At 62.9% G+C, this 21,779-nt stretch overlaps 1 protein-coding gene across 2 annotated transcripts; it reads right to left on the bottom strand.

Moving 5' to 3' along the window:
* Nucleotides 1–8,756: 8,756 nt before the first annotated feature.
* Nucleotides 8,757–21,340, bottom strand: MKNK2 (MAPK interacting serine/threonine kinase 2). Of its 2 annotated transcripts, XM_087425815.1 has the most exons (14): nt 21,214–21,340; nt 20,933–21,067; nt 17,557–17,644; nt 17,309–17,410; nt 17,132–17,229; nt 15,102–15,181; nt 14,719–14,792; nt 14,339–14,443; nt 14,189–14,244; nt 14,023–14,118; nt 13,359–13,553; nt 12,060–12,224; nt 11,206–11,249; nt 8,757–10,939 (listed from the first exon to the last, which is right to left on the bottom strand). In XM_087425815.1, the coding sequence occupies exons 2-14, from the start codon at nt 20,981–20,983 to the stop codon at nt 10,702–10,704; spliced, it is 1,392 nt and encodes a 463-aa protein (XP_087281941.1). In that variant the 5' UTR covers nt 20,984–21,067; nt 21,214–21,340; the 3' UTR covers nt 8,757–10,701. The 2 variants fall into 2 exon arrangements, with proteins under 2 accessions (XP_087281941.1, XP_087281940.1); XM_087425814.1 differs by lacking the exons at nt 20,933–21,067; nt 21,214–21,340 and adding an exon at nt 18,449–18,593.
* Nucleotides 21,341–21,779: the final 439 nt, after the last annotated feature.

Below are 21,779 nucleotides of genomic sequence, written 5' to 3'. Positions count from 1 at the left end.
GGCTGGATTTTCCTAGGGAATTCTCATAAACCACAAAGCCCCTCTGAGGCTCTGCTTCTAGGAAACCCGGCACAAAGAGACAGCAAGGGGAAAACAAAAATTGGGACCTACAGTTTTCCAAGTAAACAGAAGGGCCCATGAGACTCACGGAGCAACGGGTCTGACTAACGCATTGATTTGTTTACAACCTAACCCAGCAAATCTGTTCCCGACATCAAACATCTTCTAGAAAATGTTTTATGAGCTTCAAGGTTGACTGTTAAACTCCAGGAACGCGGACCAAGAATGAGCATTTAGCCAGCTGGAATGTTCTGGAATATTCTGGAATGAACTATGCAGCTCTCAGTAACCTTAGTAAAATGAACGGTGGTGCCTGAGCCAAAGTGGTTAGGATCCTACCTCTCTCACTCCACCCCTCCTCAAACTTACTGGGGAGGGCGACTCGACAAGACTTGGAAAATCTGAAGTCCTCTGCAGAATGAGATTCTTTCTTTACTGACGAGACTTTAACAGAGGTTACATCAATGGTCTGAGAGTCATCACGCCTCTTTCCCCGAGGCGGCATTTGGGAGGAGTGAAATGCTAACGAGGAACACACGGAGGACCAATGATGCTCAGAGCTGGGGATGGGCTCTGCAAAGTCTGGGGACGCTCACGCCCTCATCTGGGGACAGCGGGGGCAGGGTGGACGTCGTTTCTGTATTGTTTTCCGCAGTGTCTGAAATGAGTGGGTCTTTACATTAGGACCCGGGGGGAAATGGATGAGAGGTTTGTGAGTTGAAGGGCGACTGGACAACAGGGAGCCTCGCCTGCCTCGGCTGTGAAGTGGGGTGTCGAGTCCTCCCTGGTCGGTTGGGTGACGTGAAGGAGACAGCAGTGTGGGGTCCTGCCCCGTCCCATCTTCTCCGCACTACGGGCTCCCCTTGTCCTCCAGGAGCTGGTGCCAAGCCCCCTTCTCTGCAGAGCTCCCACCTACCAGCCCCCACCCAGGTGCACAGCTTCCCCCTCCCCCACTGCAGGACAGAGCCAGTCCTGGTGGACGCCTGGACACGGCATGGCCTGGGTCGCCAGCCCAGCCCCAGACTGGGGGCCAGGAGGTCTGTTCTCCACATACGCCAGACATGGGGCTGCAGCCCTGACCCCTTGAGGCTGGGTGGGCTCGCTGCACTGTCTGGCCGATGAGTTATGAACGGAAGGAGTGAGACTCTCCAGACGCCTGTCCCTTCCTCCCACTGGAAATGGAGGCTGCATGTCCAGGAGTGGCGAGCCGTGGGCAGAGCCCCAGCCATCCTGGAATGGAGCCAGAAATAAGCCTACGTGGGTTTTTTCCCTACTTTTTTTGTGTGTGTGTGAGGAAGATCAGCCCTGAGCTAACGTCCGTGCTAATCCTCCTCTTTTTGCTGAGGGAGACCAGCTCTGAGCTAACATCTATTGCCAATCTTCCTCCTTTTTTTCCTCCAAAGCCCCAGTAGATAGTTGTACGTCATAGCTGCACATCCTTCTAGATGTGGACGCGGCCTCAGCATGGCCGGAGAAGCGGTCGTCGGTGCGTGCCCGGGATCCGAACCCTGCCAGCAGCGGAGCGCACACACTTAACTGCTAAGCCACGGGACCTGCCCCGGTCTTCACCATTTTAAGTGCACAGCTCAGCAGCGTTAAGCACATTCACACTGTTGTACAACCATCCCCACCATCCATCTTCAGAACTTGCTCATCCTCCCAAGCTGAGACTCTGTCCCCATGAAACACTGACTCCCCTCCCCTCCCCCAGCCCCTGGCCCCACCGTCTACTTTCTGTCTCTGTGGATGTGACTCCTCTAGGGGCCTCCTGTGAGGGGATCACACAGTGTCTGTCCTTCTGTGTCTGGCTCATGTCACTGAGCATCATGTCCTCCAGGTCCATCCACGCTGGAGCAGGTGTCAGAATCTCCTTCCTTTTCAAGGCTGAATAATATTCCAGTGTGTGGATGGACCACATTGTGTGTATCTATCATCCGTCCACAGACACTTGGGGTGTTCCATCTCTTGGCTGTTGTGAACATTTGTGTACAAGGCTTGGGGTAGACAAAACCGATGTAGTTTTAAGCCACTAAGGTGGTGGGAATGTTTGTTACTTCAGCATGACCTGTCATACCCTGACAGTCACAGAACAGAGGCCCACGTGTGTGCACGCACACACACACACTCACACAAATGGAGCAATGGGCCTGATGCCCTGCCATGCTGGCTCCCTTCCTGTCACAAATGTTTACTGAGTTCTTACGTGTTCCACACCCTGGGAGAGACTTACGTGAGGGTAAACCAGACGGAGGGGAGGTCTCCTCTCCAGGTGCAGACAAAGCTGCCTCGACACCCCTGTGACTGCTTGTGTCCAAGATGGTGGCCACAGGTTTCCTCCTTCCCACCAGCAGGTGGTGTCTGTTCCTCCACCCCCTTGGATCTGGGCTGCCTTCCACCAAGAGAATATTCTGGAAGTCACATCATGCCAGTTTCAGGCCTTGTAGCTCACCCTTCTGTTCTCGTGGCTCGCTTGTGCTCCTGGAAGCCGTGCCAGAATTGTGACTATCGTGCTGTGTGTGGAAAGTTCTGGAAGAAGAGGCACCCTGCAGAGACAGAGTGAGGCCGACCATGGAGGAGCCAGCCCCGTGAGTGAAGTGGACCCTCCATCCTGGCTGCCTCAGCTGATGTCACGAGGGTCCCAGACAAACCACCCAGCTGAGCCCTTCCCCAATTCCTGGGCCACAGAATCACGAGCGAAATAAAAGGGTTGTTTTGAGCCGCTGTTTTGGGGTTGTTTGTCATGCAGCCATAGGTCACCGTAACGCGCCCCTCTCCCCAGGTCCTTGCCCGGGGAAGGTGCTGGGCCTCTGTTCAGTCTTGTATGGCTCCCTGTAGCAGAGTGGGGTGTCGTCCCATCTTCGCTGCACCTCCTTGGGGACTGACCGGTCTTGTTCCCGTGACATGAACCCAACTGCAAAGCACAGCCCTTATCATCTCTCCCGAGGAACCTCACAAAATCGATTGTGAACATTCTGGCAATTTGCGGAGGGAGGGAGGTCCTGTCCGAGCTCCCCTGTCCTCTGCCACTTCCCTGCTTCCAAGTCTCTCACCGCCTACCCCTCCCAGAAGGTGCTGGATTCCCAAATTCTTCTACAGAGAAATCCAGCCCTCCTCAGCTCCTACCTGCAACCTGGCCAAGCGAGGGGAGGGCCCAGGTGCCGGGACCCGTCCAGCCGAGAAGGCCAAACAAGACCAGAGGAGGCCGCCCGAAGAGGCAGCCTCCTGTGATGTCACCCATCACACCCAGACGAGATGGAGGCCCTCGGATGTGTGACGGGACATCCCCACCCCACCCCACCCCAGTGACTGTCGGGAGAACCATAATCACCACCCCCAGTGTGGACACTGTAGATGAAAACAATTATTCACTTGGGAATTTTTTAAAACCCACAGCACAAATATATTTTAGATATATTCATTCTTGGAAATAAAATAGTTCTGGACATATAGCAAAGAAAGCATATGTTACTTCTTTTATGATAGAAGGGAAGGCAGAGAGGAAGGAGAGGGGAGAGCGAGAGAGACAGACAGACAGAGAGGCGGGCAGAGGAGACCAGAGTGTGGAATAACCAAAAGAGACTTGCGTTCGGTCAGACAGCCCGGCCCCAACTGTAGATACATTGGCTGTTCGCCTATGGGCAAGTGACTTGACATGGCTTTGCCTCAGTTTCCCCATCTGAAACTGCCTCCTTCTCCCTGCTTGGGATGCCCACAGTACCCCCTCCTTGGCCCTAAATGCAAGGGTTAGGGGCTTTCTTCCCACTGGGACCTTGTCCCTTGCCTCCACCCTCGCTCTAAAGTGGGGATCCCGGTGACACCCCCCCAGATGCCACCACTGCTGTAGAGTGCATTATTCGAGGTGGCCGTCACGCGCCATGAAACCCTGAGGAGCCGCACCAGGGAGGGGTGAAGGTGCAGAAGACGGGGGGAGCCCCCTCTCCCGGCACTACGACACCCCCTCCCCATTTTACAGATGGGCATAGTGAGGCCCGGGCAGGGGCAAGCCTGGTTTCACCTGGAGGGGCCAGAGTCGGGGGTAGAAGGCCAGGAGGGACCGCCTGTCCAGAGACCTCACTCACTCAGTCTCTCACTCCACGAGCATTTATTGAGCGCCAACTGTATGCCTATGGCTCAGGAGTAACGGACTGAGGGTGTGAGAGCTGCCGATGGACCCAAGACAACACAGGCCTGGCCTCCTCCTCTGAAAAGGGAGGGTTAGACCTGCCACATAAATTTAAATCAATTAAAATGCAACAAAGGAAGCATTCCATCCCTCATTCGCATTGGCCACATTCCGCGTGCTCAGTAGCCACATGTGGCTGGTGGCTGCTGTACCAGACAGCGCAGATGGAGAGCACGTCCATCGTTCCAGAAAGTCACCTCAGAAGGTGCGGGGTTCGATGGTCCGGTCTGATGCGCTTTTACTTCCAAGCGCATGCGCTGTTCTGCCTTGAGACCAGAGCTGTGGACGGCAGGCAGAACCGCACACAGGAAAGCAAAAGGGGCGAAAAGGGCGACCTCCAAAGAAGACAGATTGTAGCCACGTCAATATCCCGGCTGTGACATTGTAACCGAGTTTTGCAAAATGTTACCGCCACAGGAAACTGAGCAAAAATGTTACTTCTTACAGCGCCTGGGAATCTACAATTGTTGCTGCAAAAATTCCCAGCACAGAATATTATTATCTCAATGTCTAAGGTTTTTGGTGCTGCCTTAAATTTCGTGCCCTGGCGGGGGTCGCGCTGGCCTCTCCCTGGTCCTGGCCCCGATTTGGGGTGGCTGTGAGCTGCTCTCTCCCCATTGCATGCCTGGCCCCGGGCCCCAGTGAAGGGACAAAGCCATCCCGGGAGATAAGGACTGTGATGGACACCGTGACGAATGACCAGAGGCTGCACAGAGCTGAGTCACTGGGCTGATGACCCCGGGTCGGGAGTGACCGGCGCTCAGACCCACAACCTCCATGCGGCCCCTGCACGTGGGGAGTAGGTGCCACCTTGAAAGTGCAGATAAAGCACCGGCCACTCCAGTGTGTCCCCATTTTTCTGTTTGCGAATCTGTTCTGGGACTTGCTAACCTCACACTGGATGCTCTCCCAAGGGTCCCGGGTATGGTCGTCCCGGGACCTTTGGGCAAGTCCCCCCCTCGGTGTCCGAGCCTTCTGCCACCGCCTCACAGGAAGTCACAAAGGGGAAACGGAGGCAGGGGAAGATGGAGCTGTTGCCCTCACATTCCACGTGGGGAAACTGAGTCTCCGTGGGGGAGATGACGGATGTGACAGAAACCCCACAGCATCTTCCAGAGGCTGCCCACTAGCCCCAAACCCTACGTGGGGAGAGCACCACGCCCATTTGACAGAGAGCATGGACGCAGCCCGGGGTGGGAACAGACAGAGCCAACGGCACACGATGGACCCAGGGCCGCCGGGCTCCAGCCGCCTGTCCATGCCCCAGAGGTGGCAAGGTGGGTCGGACGGATCCCCATCCCCACCCTAAGAATCCAGCCCTCCCTCCCTCCCTGCCTCTCTCTCCTGCCCTGGCTCACCCCATCCAGGCTTCAACCAACAAGGTAAGTTCTTCCTCACGTCTGACTTGATGTCATCACGCTTTACTTTAATCCAGTTTCTCCTCCTTCCCGGTGACTCTAAGGCCAGGACAGGTCCCGGGTTTCCTCTGGAGACGGGAATTAAGGAGGACAATGAGATGGGGTGACTCAGAGGAGGGCCTTGGCATGCTGATCCGTGACAATGACAGGAGCAAACACTTGCACAAGTCCCTGAGCTCTGGGGAGGAGACACCTGAGCTGGCCTCCTCACCACCCCTTGGGGTGATAAATCACTCCTCCTCCGTGCATTTATTGAACACTTACTGTATGCACCAGACCTTACACAGACTCAGTCTCATTACTTTTTACATTTTTATTGAGGTGAAATTCACATAACGTAAAATTACGCATTCTAAAATAAATAACTCCGTGACAGTACACTGAGCATGTTGTGCAACCATCACCACTATGTAATTCCAGAACATTCCATCTCCCCAGGAAGAAGCCCCATCCCCATCAGCACTCACTCCCATCCCCTCCCCAGCCCCTGACAACCACTGAGCCACGTTCTGTCTGTGCATCTGCCTGTTCTGGACATTTCACATCAATGGAATGACGCACCGTGTGGCCTTCTGTGTCTGGTTCTCTCACTTTATTATTTTTTTAAATAAAATTTATTTTTTAAAAAACAGTTTTAGATTGACAGAAGATAACACAGGGCCGGCTCTGTGGCTTAGCGGTTAAGTGTGCGCGCTCTGATGCTGGCGGCCCAGGTTCGGATCCCGGGAGCGCCTGGAGGCACCACTTCTCTGTCCAACGTGAGGCCGAGTCCCGCGTACAGCAACTAGAAGGATGTGAACCTATGACATACAACTATCTACTGGGGCTTTGGGGGGAAAAAGCTGAATAAATAAAATCTTTAAAAAAAAAAAAAAAAAAAAGAAGATAACACAGTGTTCGTATGCCCCTCGCCCCCGGTTACCTGTTAGCACGAATGTCAGAGTGAGCGACGTCTTGTCAAGGGGAGCAGAGGCCGGCTGCCCGGACCTCAGACATGATCTCGGGGTGACCATCCGATCTGCACGCGCCCCTACCAGATGGGACTCGGGGCCGGGCGCCCACAGGAGCAGGTGAGCCCCGAGCTGGCACCCCCGTCTACCGGGGTGGAGACCGGGCCCGGAGCGGCCACAGCCACAGTCCCGCCTGGGAAAGGCCCTGGCTCCTCCGGCTCCGGGATCTTCCCGCTCCTGGAGGAGCGCGATGTGGAAGGGGCGGGCTGGCCAGGAAACCGCAGACGTCAGATCTGCCGCGCAGCTCAGGGAACAGGCTGTGCCCGCCGCCCCGGACTTGGCAGGCGGCAGGGGGCAGGGAGCGGTCAGCGGCGCGGCCTGGCAGGGCCGGGCAGGGCTCGCTGCCACCTGGAAGGCGGCGGCTCGGCATGTGACACCCCTCTCCCCCCACGCATATGCCGGGCCAGGCCAGGGACGGGAGGGGCCTGGAGGAATCGAGGGGGACAACTGACGTCGTGGGGGCCGGGGGTCCAGGAGGGACGGTGGACCTGGAGGGGGCTGGTGGTGGCCTGGCTGGGGGAGGGGCAGCTGAGGGGTCTGAGAGGAGGGGTCTAGGAGGTGGCTGAACAGATTCGGTGGGCGGGGGCCAGGCTCCAGGGCGCCCAGGTTTCCTCCTGAAGGGCCGGGTTGGGGGAGGGTTGCCACCTGCTGAGCCTGGGGTTCAGGGGAGCCCGCACCTTGCCAGGCGGGCCTTCCCCACAGCTCCAAGAGCCCCCCCTCGCCCCACCCACATCCAGCCTGTCCCCAGCCGTTGGCAGGCCACTTCCTCACACGGCCTGGCATTTGTTCTGTGGCCTCCTCGCCACTGCTCCCACCAGGCCCGTCATCCCTCACTGGGCTGGCTGTGAGGGTGACGATGGCTCCCCAGGTCCTCAGGGCACCAAGTCCACACTCCACGGGGAAAGGTCCATCCAAAAATGACATCCGATCCGGTCTGCGCCCTGCTCACATCCCTCCCTAGGGTGTCCACCCAGGAGGAATGAAAACAGTGTCCACACAAAACCTGGACACAGATGTTCACAGCAGTACGACTCACAACAGCCGACAAGTGGGAACAACCTGAGTGTCCACTGACGGATGAACAGATACACACAACGTGGTCCATCCACGTGATGGAGTATTACTCAGCCATGAAAAGGAGGGAAGCCCTGACACAGCCACACTGTGGACGGACCTTGAACACACGATGCTCAGTGAGAGAACCAGACATAGAAGCCTCCAGCCCTGGACCAGCCCACCCGAGGACTGCCTGCTCCCTGACCCCAGGCCCCACAGAGCTGACGGCATCTGCTTCTTTCTTGTCCCCTCTTATCACTGTGCTACCTGTCACCTCACGTGGCTTCTCTCAGATCCCCACTCGTCAGATGAGGAAACTGAGGCACACAGCAGTCTGGAGAGCACTGGGATTTCAACCCGGGCTGCTGTCCTCAACCACTGGGTTTCACTGAACCCCCTTCGGCTCCCGCCTCCAGGAAGCCCTCCATGATCCACTCCCTCCCCCACAGGACCTGAAGTCAGCCCTGGGGGGCTGTCCAGCAGAGGCCTGCATACAGCAAGAACTTAATCATGGCTGAGAGGAAGGAGTCCAGAGAGAGAGGAGGGCCAGCCGCACGGAGGAGGTTTGAATTAATGGGGTTTGTCAGATTGCATTGTCCAAAGGAAGCTTCGACTACACGCCCTCCCTCCACACCTCCAAAACATGGTCTTCCGTGTCCCCCCTTGGATCTTGGAGAGCTGAGCACCTGACCTCGGACGTGACGGGCAGGTGACACCAGGTCAACCCTGCAGCTCCTGCCTCTCCCCATGGAACGTTTGCTTCCAGAGCTGCGTCTTGGATTTGCCTGCCATGTTGTGAGGAAGCCCCAGCCACATGTGGGACCCGGCCCACGTTCCCAGGCGAGCCCACCCTGGAGCCAGCCCAGCTCACACTGTGCATGATGAGCCTTCCCAGGGGAGGACTCGGGCACCCTCGACTGTGCCATCCGGGCTCCTGACTCGTGGCATCACAAGCCATTAAGACACTTCTGGGCCACCAGGCGGGGGCAGCCCGTGACGCAGCATGAGACCACCAGGATGACCAGACTGTGAGTTTTTATGGTTTTATTAAATCCTTACAAAACAGAATACAAAATTCCGGCAATGACGGTTGTAAAGGAAAACTTCTGAGCTGTATCAGTTCACCTGGTACAGTGGAGTTAAAGTGCTTGGATGTTTTTCCCCCACTTTTAAAAAATTTTGAGTTTTTTTTTGTCTTTTTTACACTTGACATTGAAACACTGCCGTTCCCGGCCCCGCAGCGGCCTGGGATGCGGCCGCTCGTTCACAGTAAGGGTTCTGACCGGCCCCCCAGGCCGCCTCAGCTGTGTGACCGGGGAGAAGCAAGTGGCTGTCCCACCTTTGAAGAAAGAAGCTGCTCACGGCTCAGCTTTCCAGAGCAAAAGGGACATGGCGTCTGCAGCGGGGCGAGGATCCGTGGTGTCTTTTTTTTACAAAAAGGCAGAATCCCCAGATGCAAAAACGTGGAACCGCTGCTGGGTGAGACGTGGGGGTGGGAGCGGCCTCCCCACCCCGGGTCTTTGGAAAGGCCAGTCCACAGATCCGGGCTGGCGGGGCCGGGGAGGGGCGACAGCCCCCACCAGCCACCGCAGACGGTGACAATCGACAATCATACGAGACTCGGGGGGCCGCCGCGATGGCGTCCCAGCCCCCCGACCCACGTGGCCCCCCGACATTCAAGTATTCTTTGAGAACAAGTAAGGGAAATCAACTGATGTTTTATAAAACTAACAAAAGGGGACGAAGGACTAGAAGCCAGAGGGCTGTCCGGCCAGGCCGTGGGAGACCTGCCCAGACCCCAGGGCCAGGCTGCCCAGGGTCAGGGGCTGCGGGGCCCCGCCGGCTGGCAGGAGCACGTGTGCACGTAGAAAAGGAAGCCTGTATTGCATAGTGTTTCCCACCCGAGGACGAACAGGGGTGTCAGAGTCTCCCCGGGCCTGGCGGGTCACTCGACGTCTGACCGGGCGCTGGGGCGGGCGGAGTGGGCACGGCGATCCCTGGGTGCCCTGGGGGGGCCGTGGCAGCTGTGGCCGTTTTCCTGAAGGTGGGCAGAGCAGAAACGCCGCCCTCGGGGTGGGGGGTTCAGTGGGGCCCCTGCTCCGGGGAGGAGCTGGCAGCTCTCACAGCAGCCCCGAGGGGTTGGGGGGGCAGGACGTGGCCATGGTCAGACTGAGCCCTGAGAAAGGGCACTCGGGTGCCCGGGGGGGTCTGCGGGACCCCCACGTTGGCTGACGGGCGCCTGTCCAACCCCTCCTACACGCTTGGTGCCACCCTCCTGGGCGGGCAGAGTCCCCGTGGAGCGGGCCGTGGGTGGGCCCTGGGGTCAGCTACAGCTTAAGGTCCAGCTTCAAGGGAGCCTGGACTGTCAGTGGGGGGGGCCCAGCGGCCATCCACCCCGCCTGCGCACACCCAGACTCCTCCTGCCACAGGGGAGACCTGAGAAGCCCCCGAGCCCCGCCAAGCCATCACGGTGTCTTTGGGGCGAGGGATGAAGGAGCCGCGGGGTCGGCCTGTCCCTGAAAATACTGTGAGGCTGGGGAGGGGGTGGGCGCGGGGGTCCCGGCCCCCAGCCCCGGAAGACGGCAGGCGCCCTCCTCTCCTGAGTCGTGTCTGGGCGGCGGCGGCGGCACAGGGGGTGGGGGTGGGGGTGTGCAGCACGGGGGGCCTTTCACAGTAGGTGAGCATCCGAGGCTGGGGGAGGGCAGACCCAGCGACACCCCCACTCCCCCCCAGCCCGGGCGCCTGCTCTGCTTTTAACACCATTAAACGGGGAAAAAAAAAAACGGGAGGCAGGACAGAGATAAGGAAAAAACCCAACAGCAAAAACCTCATATAAAAGAGCCCCCCCGCTGAGCTCAGCGCCTGGGAATCCAGCCGGGGGAGGGCAGCCTGCTGGTCACCGGCTGGCCGTAGCTTAAAAAAATCTTTAGATTTGACGGGGGCGGGGGGACCTATGTACAGAGGGAGGGAGGGGTCACGCATGGTCCCCAACCAGGACCACGGGGGCCGCGGACAGGCTGGCTCGCTGCCGCCGCTGAGCCAGCTTGGACTGGGAGGGCGGCGACAGCTGCAGGCAGCGTGAGGTAGCTCGGATGACCACGGGCTGGCCCTGCCCTGCCTCCTCAGCCGCGTCCTCCTCACGCTGGGCCAGCTGCCGGTTCATGGCGATGGCCTCGGCCGCGAACGACGTGAGGTCTTTGGCACAGCTGTTCCTGGGGACGGGGCAGGGCAGTCACCAGGGAGGGGGAGGGGAGCCGCAAGGACACCCCCTGCGGTCTGTGCAGGCCCCAGGTGCTCCCAGCCTCCCCGGGAGGCCAGGACCCCAGCAGGGGGCCCCCTCTGCCACCCAGTACAAGGACACCCAAGCGCTCGCATGGCTTCCCCTCCCCCAATTTAAGGACAATTTTTTTTTTTAAACAGCTTAACATTTAACCCCACCCCTAGATTTGGAGATCCCCTCCCCAACCAAGTGCCTCACCTCTGCAGAACCATGGGCGTGGGCAGGGTGTTCTCCGGGGCGCACTGCGAGGAGACAGGAAAAGCAGGGCTGGAGAGCAGACCCTGCCCGCCCCCCAGGACGGCCCTCCCGGGTACCCCACCAGCTGTGAAACCACCCGGGATAAGGGGGTGCACGTGCCCAGGAACTGAGCCAGGCCGGAGTTGGGGGCATGTTGCAGGACCCCACTCACCATGGCCACCCCTTCCTGCGGTTCCTGACCCAAACCCACAGCAGCCCCTCCCTTCCCACCTGCGGTCTCCGGATGCTACGGGAAGGGGCTGGGAGCCCCTCCACCAGGCCGCCTCGAGAGCGGGGCCCCAGTGCCAACTGCTATTCTGGGTTAAGCCCCCTGCCCTGGTGGCCTCCTGCCCTGGGGTGGCAGCCAGCTCAGCCGACGGCTGGCAAGGAAAACGCGAGCTCTTCTGGAATCGGTGGGGACGGAGCCCTGCACTGGGGTTGGCAGGCCTGGGTCCACCCTGGGTCAACTGGCCCTGCCCGAGGCTGCCTGCCAGCCCCCTGGCTGACCTCAGCGCCTCCAGGGCACAGGGCCTGCGATCACCAATCACGGAGCAGCAGCTGCGGCTGCTCCTGCCCGGCCCTGGCCAGCAGGGGACGGGGAATTCACTGCTGTGCCCCTCAGCCCCTGCTGTGCCTGGGTTCCCAGCGGATCCCACGACTGAGCCCCAGACCCACGCTGCACCTGGGGGCGCCGACGATCCTGGGCCCTCCCGAGGGCTCGCGTACACGTGCTCTAGTCACCCCCGGCCCACCAAAGAACAATGGATAGAGGCGGGAGGCCCCGCACCCTCACGGCCTGTCGGGCCGGCACTCACCCCCCGCACCCAGGGGTGCTGCAGGACCTGCGCGGCACTGAGCCGCTGCTTGGCGTCACGGACGAGGAGCTTCGAGATGAGGTCTTTGGCGGCGAAAGAGATGTGGGCCCAGTCCTTGTCAGGGAACTCATACTTGCCCTCCTGGATGCTCTCAAACAGCATGTTCTGGGGGACACGGTGGGGCGGGGGGGTTAGCCACAGCCAGCAAGGGCCGAGGCCTAGTGCCCGACATCTGGACGGGCGAGCCTGGACCTGGGGGGGGACTGCGACCCTGCTGAGTGACAGGCTCTGTCAGGACTCCTAGACACACGGCCTAACTCGTGCCCCGGAACCCACGTTCAAGGACCCCGGACTGGCCACTCGGACAGCAGGGTGGGCAGAGGGCTGGAGAGGGCTGTGTGGGACTCAGACCTGGCGTCCGTCCTGAGATTAGCTGACAAGGCCTGGGGCTCTGGAGGGCCAAGGAGCCAAAGGTCTGGGGGTGGCTGGACGGAGAGCCGGCCTCAGGGAGGCCCTCACTGGCCTCTGCCCAGGGGGGCCCACTTTACAGGAAGGCGGCTCCAGGGGGCACCGGGCCACGAACCCTGAGCCCCACACTGTGTGGGGATGGAAGACTGGAACCTGCTCACCCCAAACCACAGGCCTCAGCCCATCTGAGCCCCCTGACCCCGACTGCTGCTTCTTTTGGGCCAGGAGACCCAAACAGCCTCTGGAAACCCAGGAAGGCCAAGTTGGCACTGCCCTGGGAACCTGTCAGTGGTCAAAGACCGGACCCTAGGCGGTGGATGTACGCGTGTGTGTGTGTGTGTCTGCACACACCAGGCCTGGAGCTGTGTATGGGGAGGCCTTGGGGTGCAGTATGTGTGGTCCAGTATGTGTGCATGTTTGCACACGGCGCAGGCCTGGAGTGTGTGCAATGGAGGCTGTGCCTGGGGGTGTGCAAAGGGAGGCCTTGGGGTGCACAGTTCAGGTCCCAGAGCAGGCGGCAGGCGTGTGTGTGCACACACGGCAGGGGGAGAGCTGTGAGTGGGGGTGCACGGTCCAGATCCCAGGGTGGGGGGTGAGGAGGAGGATTATGTAAATGTGCAGACAGGGCAGGCCTGGGGGTGTGTGCACACGGAGCTGTGCCTGGGGATGCGCGCTGCGGGTCCGGGCGAGGGGCAGGAGGGTGTATATGTGCACGGGGGGGCTGTGCCTGTGGGTGTGCGCGCTCGGGCCCGGGCGGGGGGGCAGGGGTGTGCATGTGTGTGCTGGGGGCTGTGCACGCCGGTGTGCGCTCGGGCCCGGCGGCGCGCGCACCTGGCAGGCCGGGCAGGCCTCGCCGCGGTCCCAGCCGCAGTCGCTGCCGCAGCGGCCCACGAAGGGCGGGTAGCCGCTGAGCAGGATGTAGAGGATGACGCCCAGGCTCCAGAGGTCGCAGCGCTTGTCGTAGATGCTGGCCTCCTCGCTGAAGGCCTCCACCACCTCCGGCGCCATGTACTCGGCCGAGCCGCACTGCGGGCGGAGGGGGCGGGGGGCGTCAGGGCCGCGGAGGGGGAGGGGAGGGAGGGGACGGGCGCCCCAGGGCTTCCCAACGTCACGTGAGGCGCCGGAACGCCCGTCACCTGAGCCCGCCACGCCTGGCGGTCCCGCACGGCCAATCAGAGGCTGCCGAGGGAGCCGGTCCCGCCCCGACCCCAACCCCGTCCAATCAACAGGGGCCAGGAGCCCACCCCGCCCCCTGCCCAATCAGCAGCAGGGCCAGGAACCCGCCCCACCTCCCGTCCAATCAACAGGTGCCGGGAGCCCACCCCGCCCAGTCGCGCCCGCCCGGCCAATCAGCGGCTGTTGCTAAGCAGAAGCCCGAGCTCTACAGCGAGCGGCCGAGCAGGCCCGGCACCTTGAAGTTACGCAACCGCAGCTGGACCGGATCTGGACCGGATCCGGGCCGTGCCGCCCCTCCCCGCCTCGGGGCGCCCCTCACCGGGGTGAGCAGCTCCGGGGTGGAGATGGGCGAGCAGTCCCCGTTGAGTTTGATGCCGCTGCCCAGGTCGAAGTCGCAGATCTTCACCGGGGAGACCTAGGGAGGGCGGGCGTGAGCGCGGGCCGGGCCTGGGGTCCCCCGGGGGGCCGCCCCCCGCGCCCCTCACCTGGTTGGGGTGCTCACAGAGGATGTTTTCTGGCTTTAGGTCCCTGTGGGCGATGCCTGCGGGAGTGGGGGAACCAAGCAGAGGGTCAGTGGTAGGTGGACGGGGCACAAAGCTGGACATGGGCGGGACCCCTTGGCAGGCGGCACCCACCTTTGTTGTGCAGGAAGTCCAGGGCGCTGGCCACGTCCTGCACGACCACGCTGGCCTCCAGCTCGTTAAAGTGCCGCCGCTTGTGGATGTGGCTCAGGATGGAGCCTGGGGCCAGCCACGGTGCAGGGACAACACGCTGGGGTTACCTCCACCTGCCCAGGCCACTGCCCAGCACCACCCCACCCCACCGGGCAGGGAAGCCCCCACTCTGGCCTTCTCAGGCCCCAAAGTCCTCCACCCTGCGCTGCCACGTGGACAGGAAGCACAGACCCCAGAAGCCGCGTCTGATGAGCGGGACCCTCTGAAAGGTTCTCCCTGGGGGCCCTGAGCCCCCTCGCCTGTGGGGACCCAGTGGGAAACATCTCCCAGGCCCCACATACCGCCCCGCATCTTCTCAAACACCAGGTAGAAGCGGTCCTCCTCCTCAAAGAACTCGATCAGCTCTAGCACGTTCCTGGGGTGGAGAGTGGAGACGCAGGAGAGGAATGAGGGTTCCCGATGCCCCCGTGCACCCACAACTCAGCCCAGGAGGGCCCAACTCCTCCACCACACCTGCCGCAGGAAGACGGGGACTGGAGCCATGGCTTGTGCCCACCTTGGATGGTCAGCCTCCTGCCACTAGGCCCACCCACAGCACCCAGCACAGGGCCTGGTACACAGTGGGTGCTCACTAAATGCTTGCTGGGAGCGATGAGGCACTCAGGCCAACTGATCCCGAGAGACGGCTGGCAGCCCGGTGCTGTGACAGGGTGGGTCATGTTACCTGTGTCCCTGGCACTGGTACAACATCTCCACTTCCCGGAAAACCCTGCTCCGAATGTGGCCTGGCTGCTTCTCGATGATCTGAAAGAGCGTGGGGATGGGGAGACAGCAGCCAGGTCAGCCAGCCTCTCCACAGCCTCAGGGTGCCCCCTGAAACTCCCTGTGCCACACCTGAAGGACCTCTAAGCTCTAGAAGGCAGAGCACTCCTACGGGGAGAATTTGCCGGAAGTCAGAACTGTGGCGTCGGCACCAGCTGGGGGCAACGTGTTTCCCCGTGGCGGGGGGGGGGGGGGGGGGGGGGGGGGGGGCGGGGGAAGGCCGAGAAAAGAGCCAGCAGCTCTCCATCCAGACCCCAACAGGCCTTGGGGCCCCTGCAAAATACCCTTTCAAGATGTCAGGATCCCTTGGACTGGCCTCCCTCCCCTCCGTGACCAGGAGCCTGGTGGCCGCTGTGCGGGCTCACACACCACCCACAGGACTGGAGGGGCCTCGGGGCACCTGGCTACCAGCCAAGCTGTTCCCACTTACCAAATCTCACCTCCCCAATTCCAGGCCGGTCTGGGCAGAGGCCCCCAGTCCTGTGAGCCCAGATTGGCTCCCTGCCCACCAGCAGGCACAGCGTCTCAGGACCCCAGAGCCTCAAGACGCCAGCCCGTGCCTCTGCCCCCACCTGCCTCTAGCACCCAAGAGCTCTGAGGACCAGACAGGTCTGGGCCCACCTCCCCAGGTGCCCCCCCAGCCACCTTTGCTTGGGGGGGGGGAGGTCAGAAGGTGCCTACCACCTGTCTCCCAGCAACCTCGGGCCCCATGCTGGGAACCTGTTCCGGGGGTTGGACCCTTGGGCCCCCTCTCACTAGGCAGGTAGGCAGGCTGAGTTACCACCGGTGCCCAGGGTGCCCTGCCCACTGCCACAGCCTAGAGGAGGACATGCAGTGTGTCCCACTGGCCACCAGGGCCTGGCCACTACTGTATGCGCTGTCTTACCTGTCTAGGGACAACCACACCTGTCTCAGAGAGGGACAAAACAACCAGATTCCACAGTGCCACCAGCCACACCCTTCTGGGGTAAACTAACCTCATCCTGTCCCTGGGGAATCTGGCTAGGACCCCTATTTCATGAAGAAGACAGTCGTCCCTTGCCAGAGGGGGATGGCCTCAGATTGTGTGTGACCCAGGCTACCCAACCCCTCCGAGCTTCGGTTTCCCTCTCTGTCAACTGGTGACAGGAAGCCAGGCTGCCCGGCAGGATCCTTAGGAGGAAAAGACTCAGAAGACGCCAGGTGCGCAGAAAGTGCTCAGGGATGTCTCCAGTTCTCCTACCCCATTGCCCCACCCCTCCTGGGAGCTCCCTGGGCCCAGGGACCACAGCCACTTTTGTCACCAGACGTCCACCGGGGCCAAGGCTTCTGGACAGCCCGCCGTGCCCCGCCAGCCCAGATGCGGGGTCATAGGGGAAGCCTGGAAGGTTTCTCAGACCGTCCGGTCTGACCGCCTGGCCAGGCAACACAGGTGGCGAGGCCACGGCTCCCAGGCTGCTCGGCCACAGCCCAGGTCAGAAGCTCCACGCAGCAAGTGGGAGGCTCTCGCAGGCCAGGCCTGGTCTCCCCACACACCGAGCCCCCCGAGGCCCTGAGAACAGCGTCACCTTCTAATCCTTGTAACCAAAACGGGGCAGCATTTGTCATCCCCGGGGACACAGGCTGGCCCGAGGTGACCCAGCAGGCGAGCGTCGGCTCTGACCAAGGCCCCTGGCTCTCAGCAGCCGCTCAGGGCACCAGGTCCTCTGCCACCTGCGCAGGACTGCCCCTCGTGGTCCCCTCCCACGGGGACTCAGGGGCTCAGCCCAGGCTGACCTGGATCCCCTGAGTCACCAGCCCTGGGCCATTTTTAGACACTGGTTTTCCCCGGAAAGCTGCTGGTCCAGGAACTCAAATGCCACCGCTCCTCCCCCTGCCACCCCCGGCCCGTGCCAGATCCCAGGCCTGCAGGGAGGAGGGAGGGGGGCCGCCCAGGCACCACGCCGCGCTCACCTTGACGGCGTACTCCTGGTTGGTGATGAGGTTGATACAGGTCTGCACGCGGGCGTGGGCCCCCTCCCCGAGCACGTCCTCCTGCAGCTGGTAGACATCTGGGGAGCAAGGGGCAATGAGAGGCGCCCTGGGCCGGCCCCGCGCCCCGCCGGCCCGCGCCCTGCCGGCGCCACTCACCTTCGAACCTGCCTGAGAAGCTGTCGGTGGCCCTGCAGCGCTTCTTCTTCTTGGCCCTCTTCTTGGCGTCTGGGATGTCGATGGGCTGGCTCGAGGGCATATCTGTGCCAGAGACCCGGGGGGGAGACCCAGCCGGCTCAGGAGGTGGCCGCTGCCGCCACCTGCCCCAGAGGCTGGCCTGCAGCGCTCAGGCTGGGCCCAGGCCTCACCCACGGCAGAGGAGTGCCCCTCCCTCCCAGGCCCCTCACCAGGGCGGGCTGGGCACTCCAGGCTGAAGTCCGCCTCCCCGTGGTGGGCCTGGTCCAGGGAGAAGGCCAGCTCGAAAGGATTCTGCCCCTGCAGCGGAGAGGGGAGGAGAGAGCTCTCAGCCCCCTCTGCCAGGACAGCCCCACCCCACAGTGACGTGCCCCATGACCACATGCCCAGGGGGAGAGAGCCTGGATCTGCCTGACGGTGAGGAAAGGGACCTTTTACCCCAGCCCAGGGCCTCTGGGGCCTCCGGGGAAGGGGTGCGGGAAGGGGCTGGACAGAGAAGTGGGGGGCACTGCCTCCCATGCCAGGGCTGTCACGTGGGGCCAGACCACACCTGCCCCTCGGCGTGCTCGCCTGCAGAGTGGTGACAGCTCCACTGCCCGCTGACCTCCGGGCCAGCATGGGGATCAAAGGCGGCAGGGCAGCCAGTGGGAGGGTGAATCACTGACTCCCGGGCGGGGCGCCCAGCCGAGGCGGACCTGCCTGCGTCCCCACGGCCTCCTGGGCTCAGCCCTACCTGGGCAAGGCCCTCGTGGCCTCCTGTAAAATGGGCACCATCGCCCTCCCTGCCTCACGCTGCTCTCCCACCCCACCATGCCTTCTGCCCCGGGACGGTGCTCGGTCGCACTGCCGCAACGCCCGTGATGCACCCCCAGCTCTGTGCATCCCGAAGCACTCGCCTCATCTTCTGGTCCAGCCCCACCCGGCGTTACCCAACTGCGTCATGCCCCGGGGGTCACAGGAGAGGCACCCACGGGTTCCAGCGTGAACACCAGGCCGCCCACTGCCTGGCCCTGCCCAGGCCACAGCCTGCACTGTCCCACTCACGCCCAGACACGCCCAGGAGGAAGCCCCTCACAGGCCCCGCTGCCCAGCTAAGAGGCTCACCCTGGGGGGGAAGGGCCACTCAAAGTCCCCGACTGCCCCCAGGACTGGGAGAGAGTGTGAGACCGAGGCTGGAGAGCAAGGGCAGCTGGGGAGCAGAAATGTTCTCCTGTGCTCCAGACAGCAGGTTGCTGGAACAGAAACATTACTGCAGAACAGATGATCCAGCCTGAGGGCTGCCAGCCTCTGCCCGACGGGTGAGGCTTTCAAGCTGGGACGGAGACCCGCCTAGTACCTTTAGGAGCCAGCTCTAATGGCCGGGGCCTTGGGTGGGTGCAGGGGACCCCCGGTGGTGGTGCCAGCGCTGATGCTGGACGACCTGGGCCAAGTCGCTGCCTCTCTCTGGGCCTTGGGACAACTGGGGTAGGGGCTTTGGCAGGAAAGTCATCCACCAGACTCCAGGAGGGCCCTAGGGAGACCCCGAGGGGCCCGCCGGCAGAAGGGGCCGCCCAATTCCTGCAGACCGAGGCCCGGAGACCAGACCGGCCCAGAGGGGCAGGCGGAGGTCAGAGGGAGCGGCTGAAAAACAGGCGTGGGCCCTCCCAGCCTCCCCACCCACCCTGCAGATAGTTGCTAGGAGGCCTGGCAGGGGAAGGGAGGGGAGGGGAGAGGAGAGGGACAGTGCTCCAGCCAGCCTTCGTGGGGCTCATCCACCAGCCCCACAGGAGTCAGGCACACGGCCGTTGGCACTCTGATAAGGCTCCTTCCAGAGGTGCCAGGTGACTACTTCCCCCTGGGAGGAGGGGCCTCAGGGTGGCCACGTAAGGGGCTGATTAGGAGGGAGCGTGGACACGAGGCTCAGCAGCCACCGATGGCACTCGGCCTAATGACCTCAGCCCTGGGCCTGACCAGCATCCAGGGCGACATGGAAGGAAGTTGCCCCCAATTTGTGGGACCGCATAAGGGCACAAGGATCCAAGGGGGCCGCTGGGTCCCATCATCGTCCCCAAACGCTTGTCCCAGCCTCCAACTCAAAGGAGACGGGGCAGCTGAGCCTCCGAGGTGAAGGAACACGACGCCCAGTCACCACCTGTAGGGGGCCCAGGACAAACACCCACTCTTTCCGAGCCTCCACTTTCCCATCTTCAAATGGGTAGAATACTCGGGAGACTCCTGGCAAATGTGTCTCCCTGCTGGGCTGCTGCCGGACTTGGGGGAGGGAAGTGGCCCCAGCTCAAGGGAACAACCTCAGTGCAGTGGGAGGAGACTCCTGCAAGGGTTGCCAGCCCAGGGCCACCTCAGAGCCAGGACTCCCTACCCAGCGTCCCTCCTACCTCCCTCGGGACTCCCATAGTCCCACCTCGGCGCGGGGCTGTCCGGCAGCCTGCAGAGGCCAGCCTGCAGTTCTGAGCATTGTGGGCGGGCCGGGCCCAGGGCTGGCTGCAGGACTCCAGTCAGCAGGCCTTGGCAGGAGGCGGCTGGAACCATCCAGAAAGTTCGAGTTTGCTCTGGCTGCCGCGCTGGCCCCACGCACTGACCCCATCTCGGCTCACACGCAGCCCCAGGAGCAGAGAGACCACCGCAGGTGACGTCTCAGGTCCACTCCCCTCCCACCCAGCCCCGGACACTTGGACTTGCCAAGGCTGTTGCTGCCCTGGGGGGGGAAGCGAGAATGACAGGCGTGTGGGCAGGGGTGGGGCGCTGGCCCGAGACGCTGGCTGGACAGGCCTGGGAATTCTAACCCAAACAGTCTCAGCTTGCTCCTCCCACCCTGGCGCGCCTGTACGCGCACACACACACACATACACACGCACACACGCACTCACACACACAGGTCCTGCCTCCTCTACTGGGCAACAGGTCCCTGCCCAAGGAGGCCCAGAGAAACCATTACATAACTCGGCCGGTGGGGTGGGGCGGCCGCTGCCATCACTGTGTCCCCTGGGCCAGGCCCTGTGAGGCCCCTGCCCACCACCTGCCCACCCCCCCAGATTCGCTCATCTGAGACCAGGAGTCGCAGCCATGGGGCCACAGCAGAAACTTCCCACTCCGACAGGAAATAGCACTTGGGCCTAGGGTGTCTGGAAGGTGCAGGGCTGGCGGGGCATCCAATCCACTCCCTCATTCCGCAGACCACCTAGGAGGGTGTGCCGGGCAGCCTGCAGCCCTGCCTGGGGTTCCTGGAGGAAGGACCCCACAGACCCCACAAGCCCCGTGGAGCTGGGAACAGGACTGTGGCCCGCCAGCAGTGTGCACCAGGCTCGGGTTTGCAGGGGACACAAAGGCAAGGGCCCCCACGGGCAGGTGGCTCTCAGCCCTGCCTGGGGCTCCTGGAGGAAGGACCCCGCAGGTCCCAGGGCTCTGGAGACTAGACTGTGGCCCGGTGACCCCCACCACCGGCTTACAACCTGCTGGGGCAGCCCCAGGCGCAGGGCGGGGGGCGAGCACGAGCCCCGGGGGAGATCCTGGGGGCGGGCTCAGCTCCCCCTCCACCGGCCACTCGGGTGGTCCAGCCCGAGGCGCCCGCCAAACCGACCGGGCCCTCACCTTGAACGAACGATGGAAGCCCTGAAGTTCGGCTGTTTTCTTCTGCACCATCTTCTGTCCGGGCCCCGCCAGCGGGGGAAAGGACGCGGGGCCCGGGGGGCGGCCCGTGGGCGGGGGGCGGCCGGGGAGGGGACCCTGCGGGCGGGAGCAGACAAAGGAGGGCGTGAGTGGTCGCGGCCGGCGCGCCGGGAGTCACGGCCAGCGCGGCAGGGTTCCGTGGGGCCCGATCCGCGCGCCCGGGTCGAGGCCGGGCCAGGCCGGGGTCGCCGGGACACACTCACCGGGGTCGGGCTCGGGCCGGGGCCGCAGAGCCACCGCCGCCGCCGTCGCCCGAGACGCGCAGCCCCGATCCCGCTGCGCGGACCGCGCGGGGAACAGCGCCGCCGCCGCCGCCGCCACCGCGGACTCCTCCGCCTGGGCCGCCGCCGCCGAGAGGAGCCGCGCGCGCCGCCGCGCCGCCGCCTTTATGGGGCAGGCCAGGCCCCGCCCCCGACGCAGGACCCGCCCCAGGACCCGCCCAAACGCGCACGGCGGCGGGGGTGCTGGAGGTGCTCTCCGGGCCCGAGTGCGGCTGCGCGCTCCGGCCGCGGGGCTTGTCCGCGCGCCTGCGCGGTGCGGCGAGGGGCGGGGCTTCGGGTGCGGGACCCGGGAAGGATTCCGTCGGAGGCGGGAGGAGCTGCCTGAGCGTCGGGGAGGCCCGCGGGACCCTGGCGCTGAGCCTGAGCGGGGCCCTGCCCTCTGGCAACAACCCCAGTCTGTCTGCTGGAGCCTAGGATGCACTGACTCCTTTGGGCGATGCCCCAGCTCTAGAACCTGCCATGCTCCCCCGTGCCGCTCCGGATCCTGG

The sequence above is a fragment of the Ceratotherium simum genome, chromosome 39, assembly GCF_057802395.1.
Source record: "Ceratotherium simum simum isolate JZ-2026a chromosome 39, ASM5780239v1, whole genome shotgun sequence".
NCBI lineage: Eukaryota > Metazoa > Chordata > Mammalia > Perissodactyla > Rhinocerotidae > Ceratotherium > Ceratotherium simum.
Note: the sequence above shows the minus strand (reverse complement) of the source record. Positions and strands in the feature narration are given on the sequence as shown.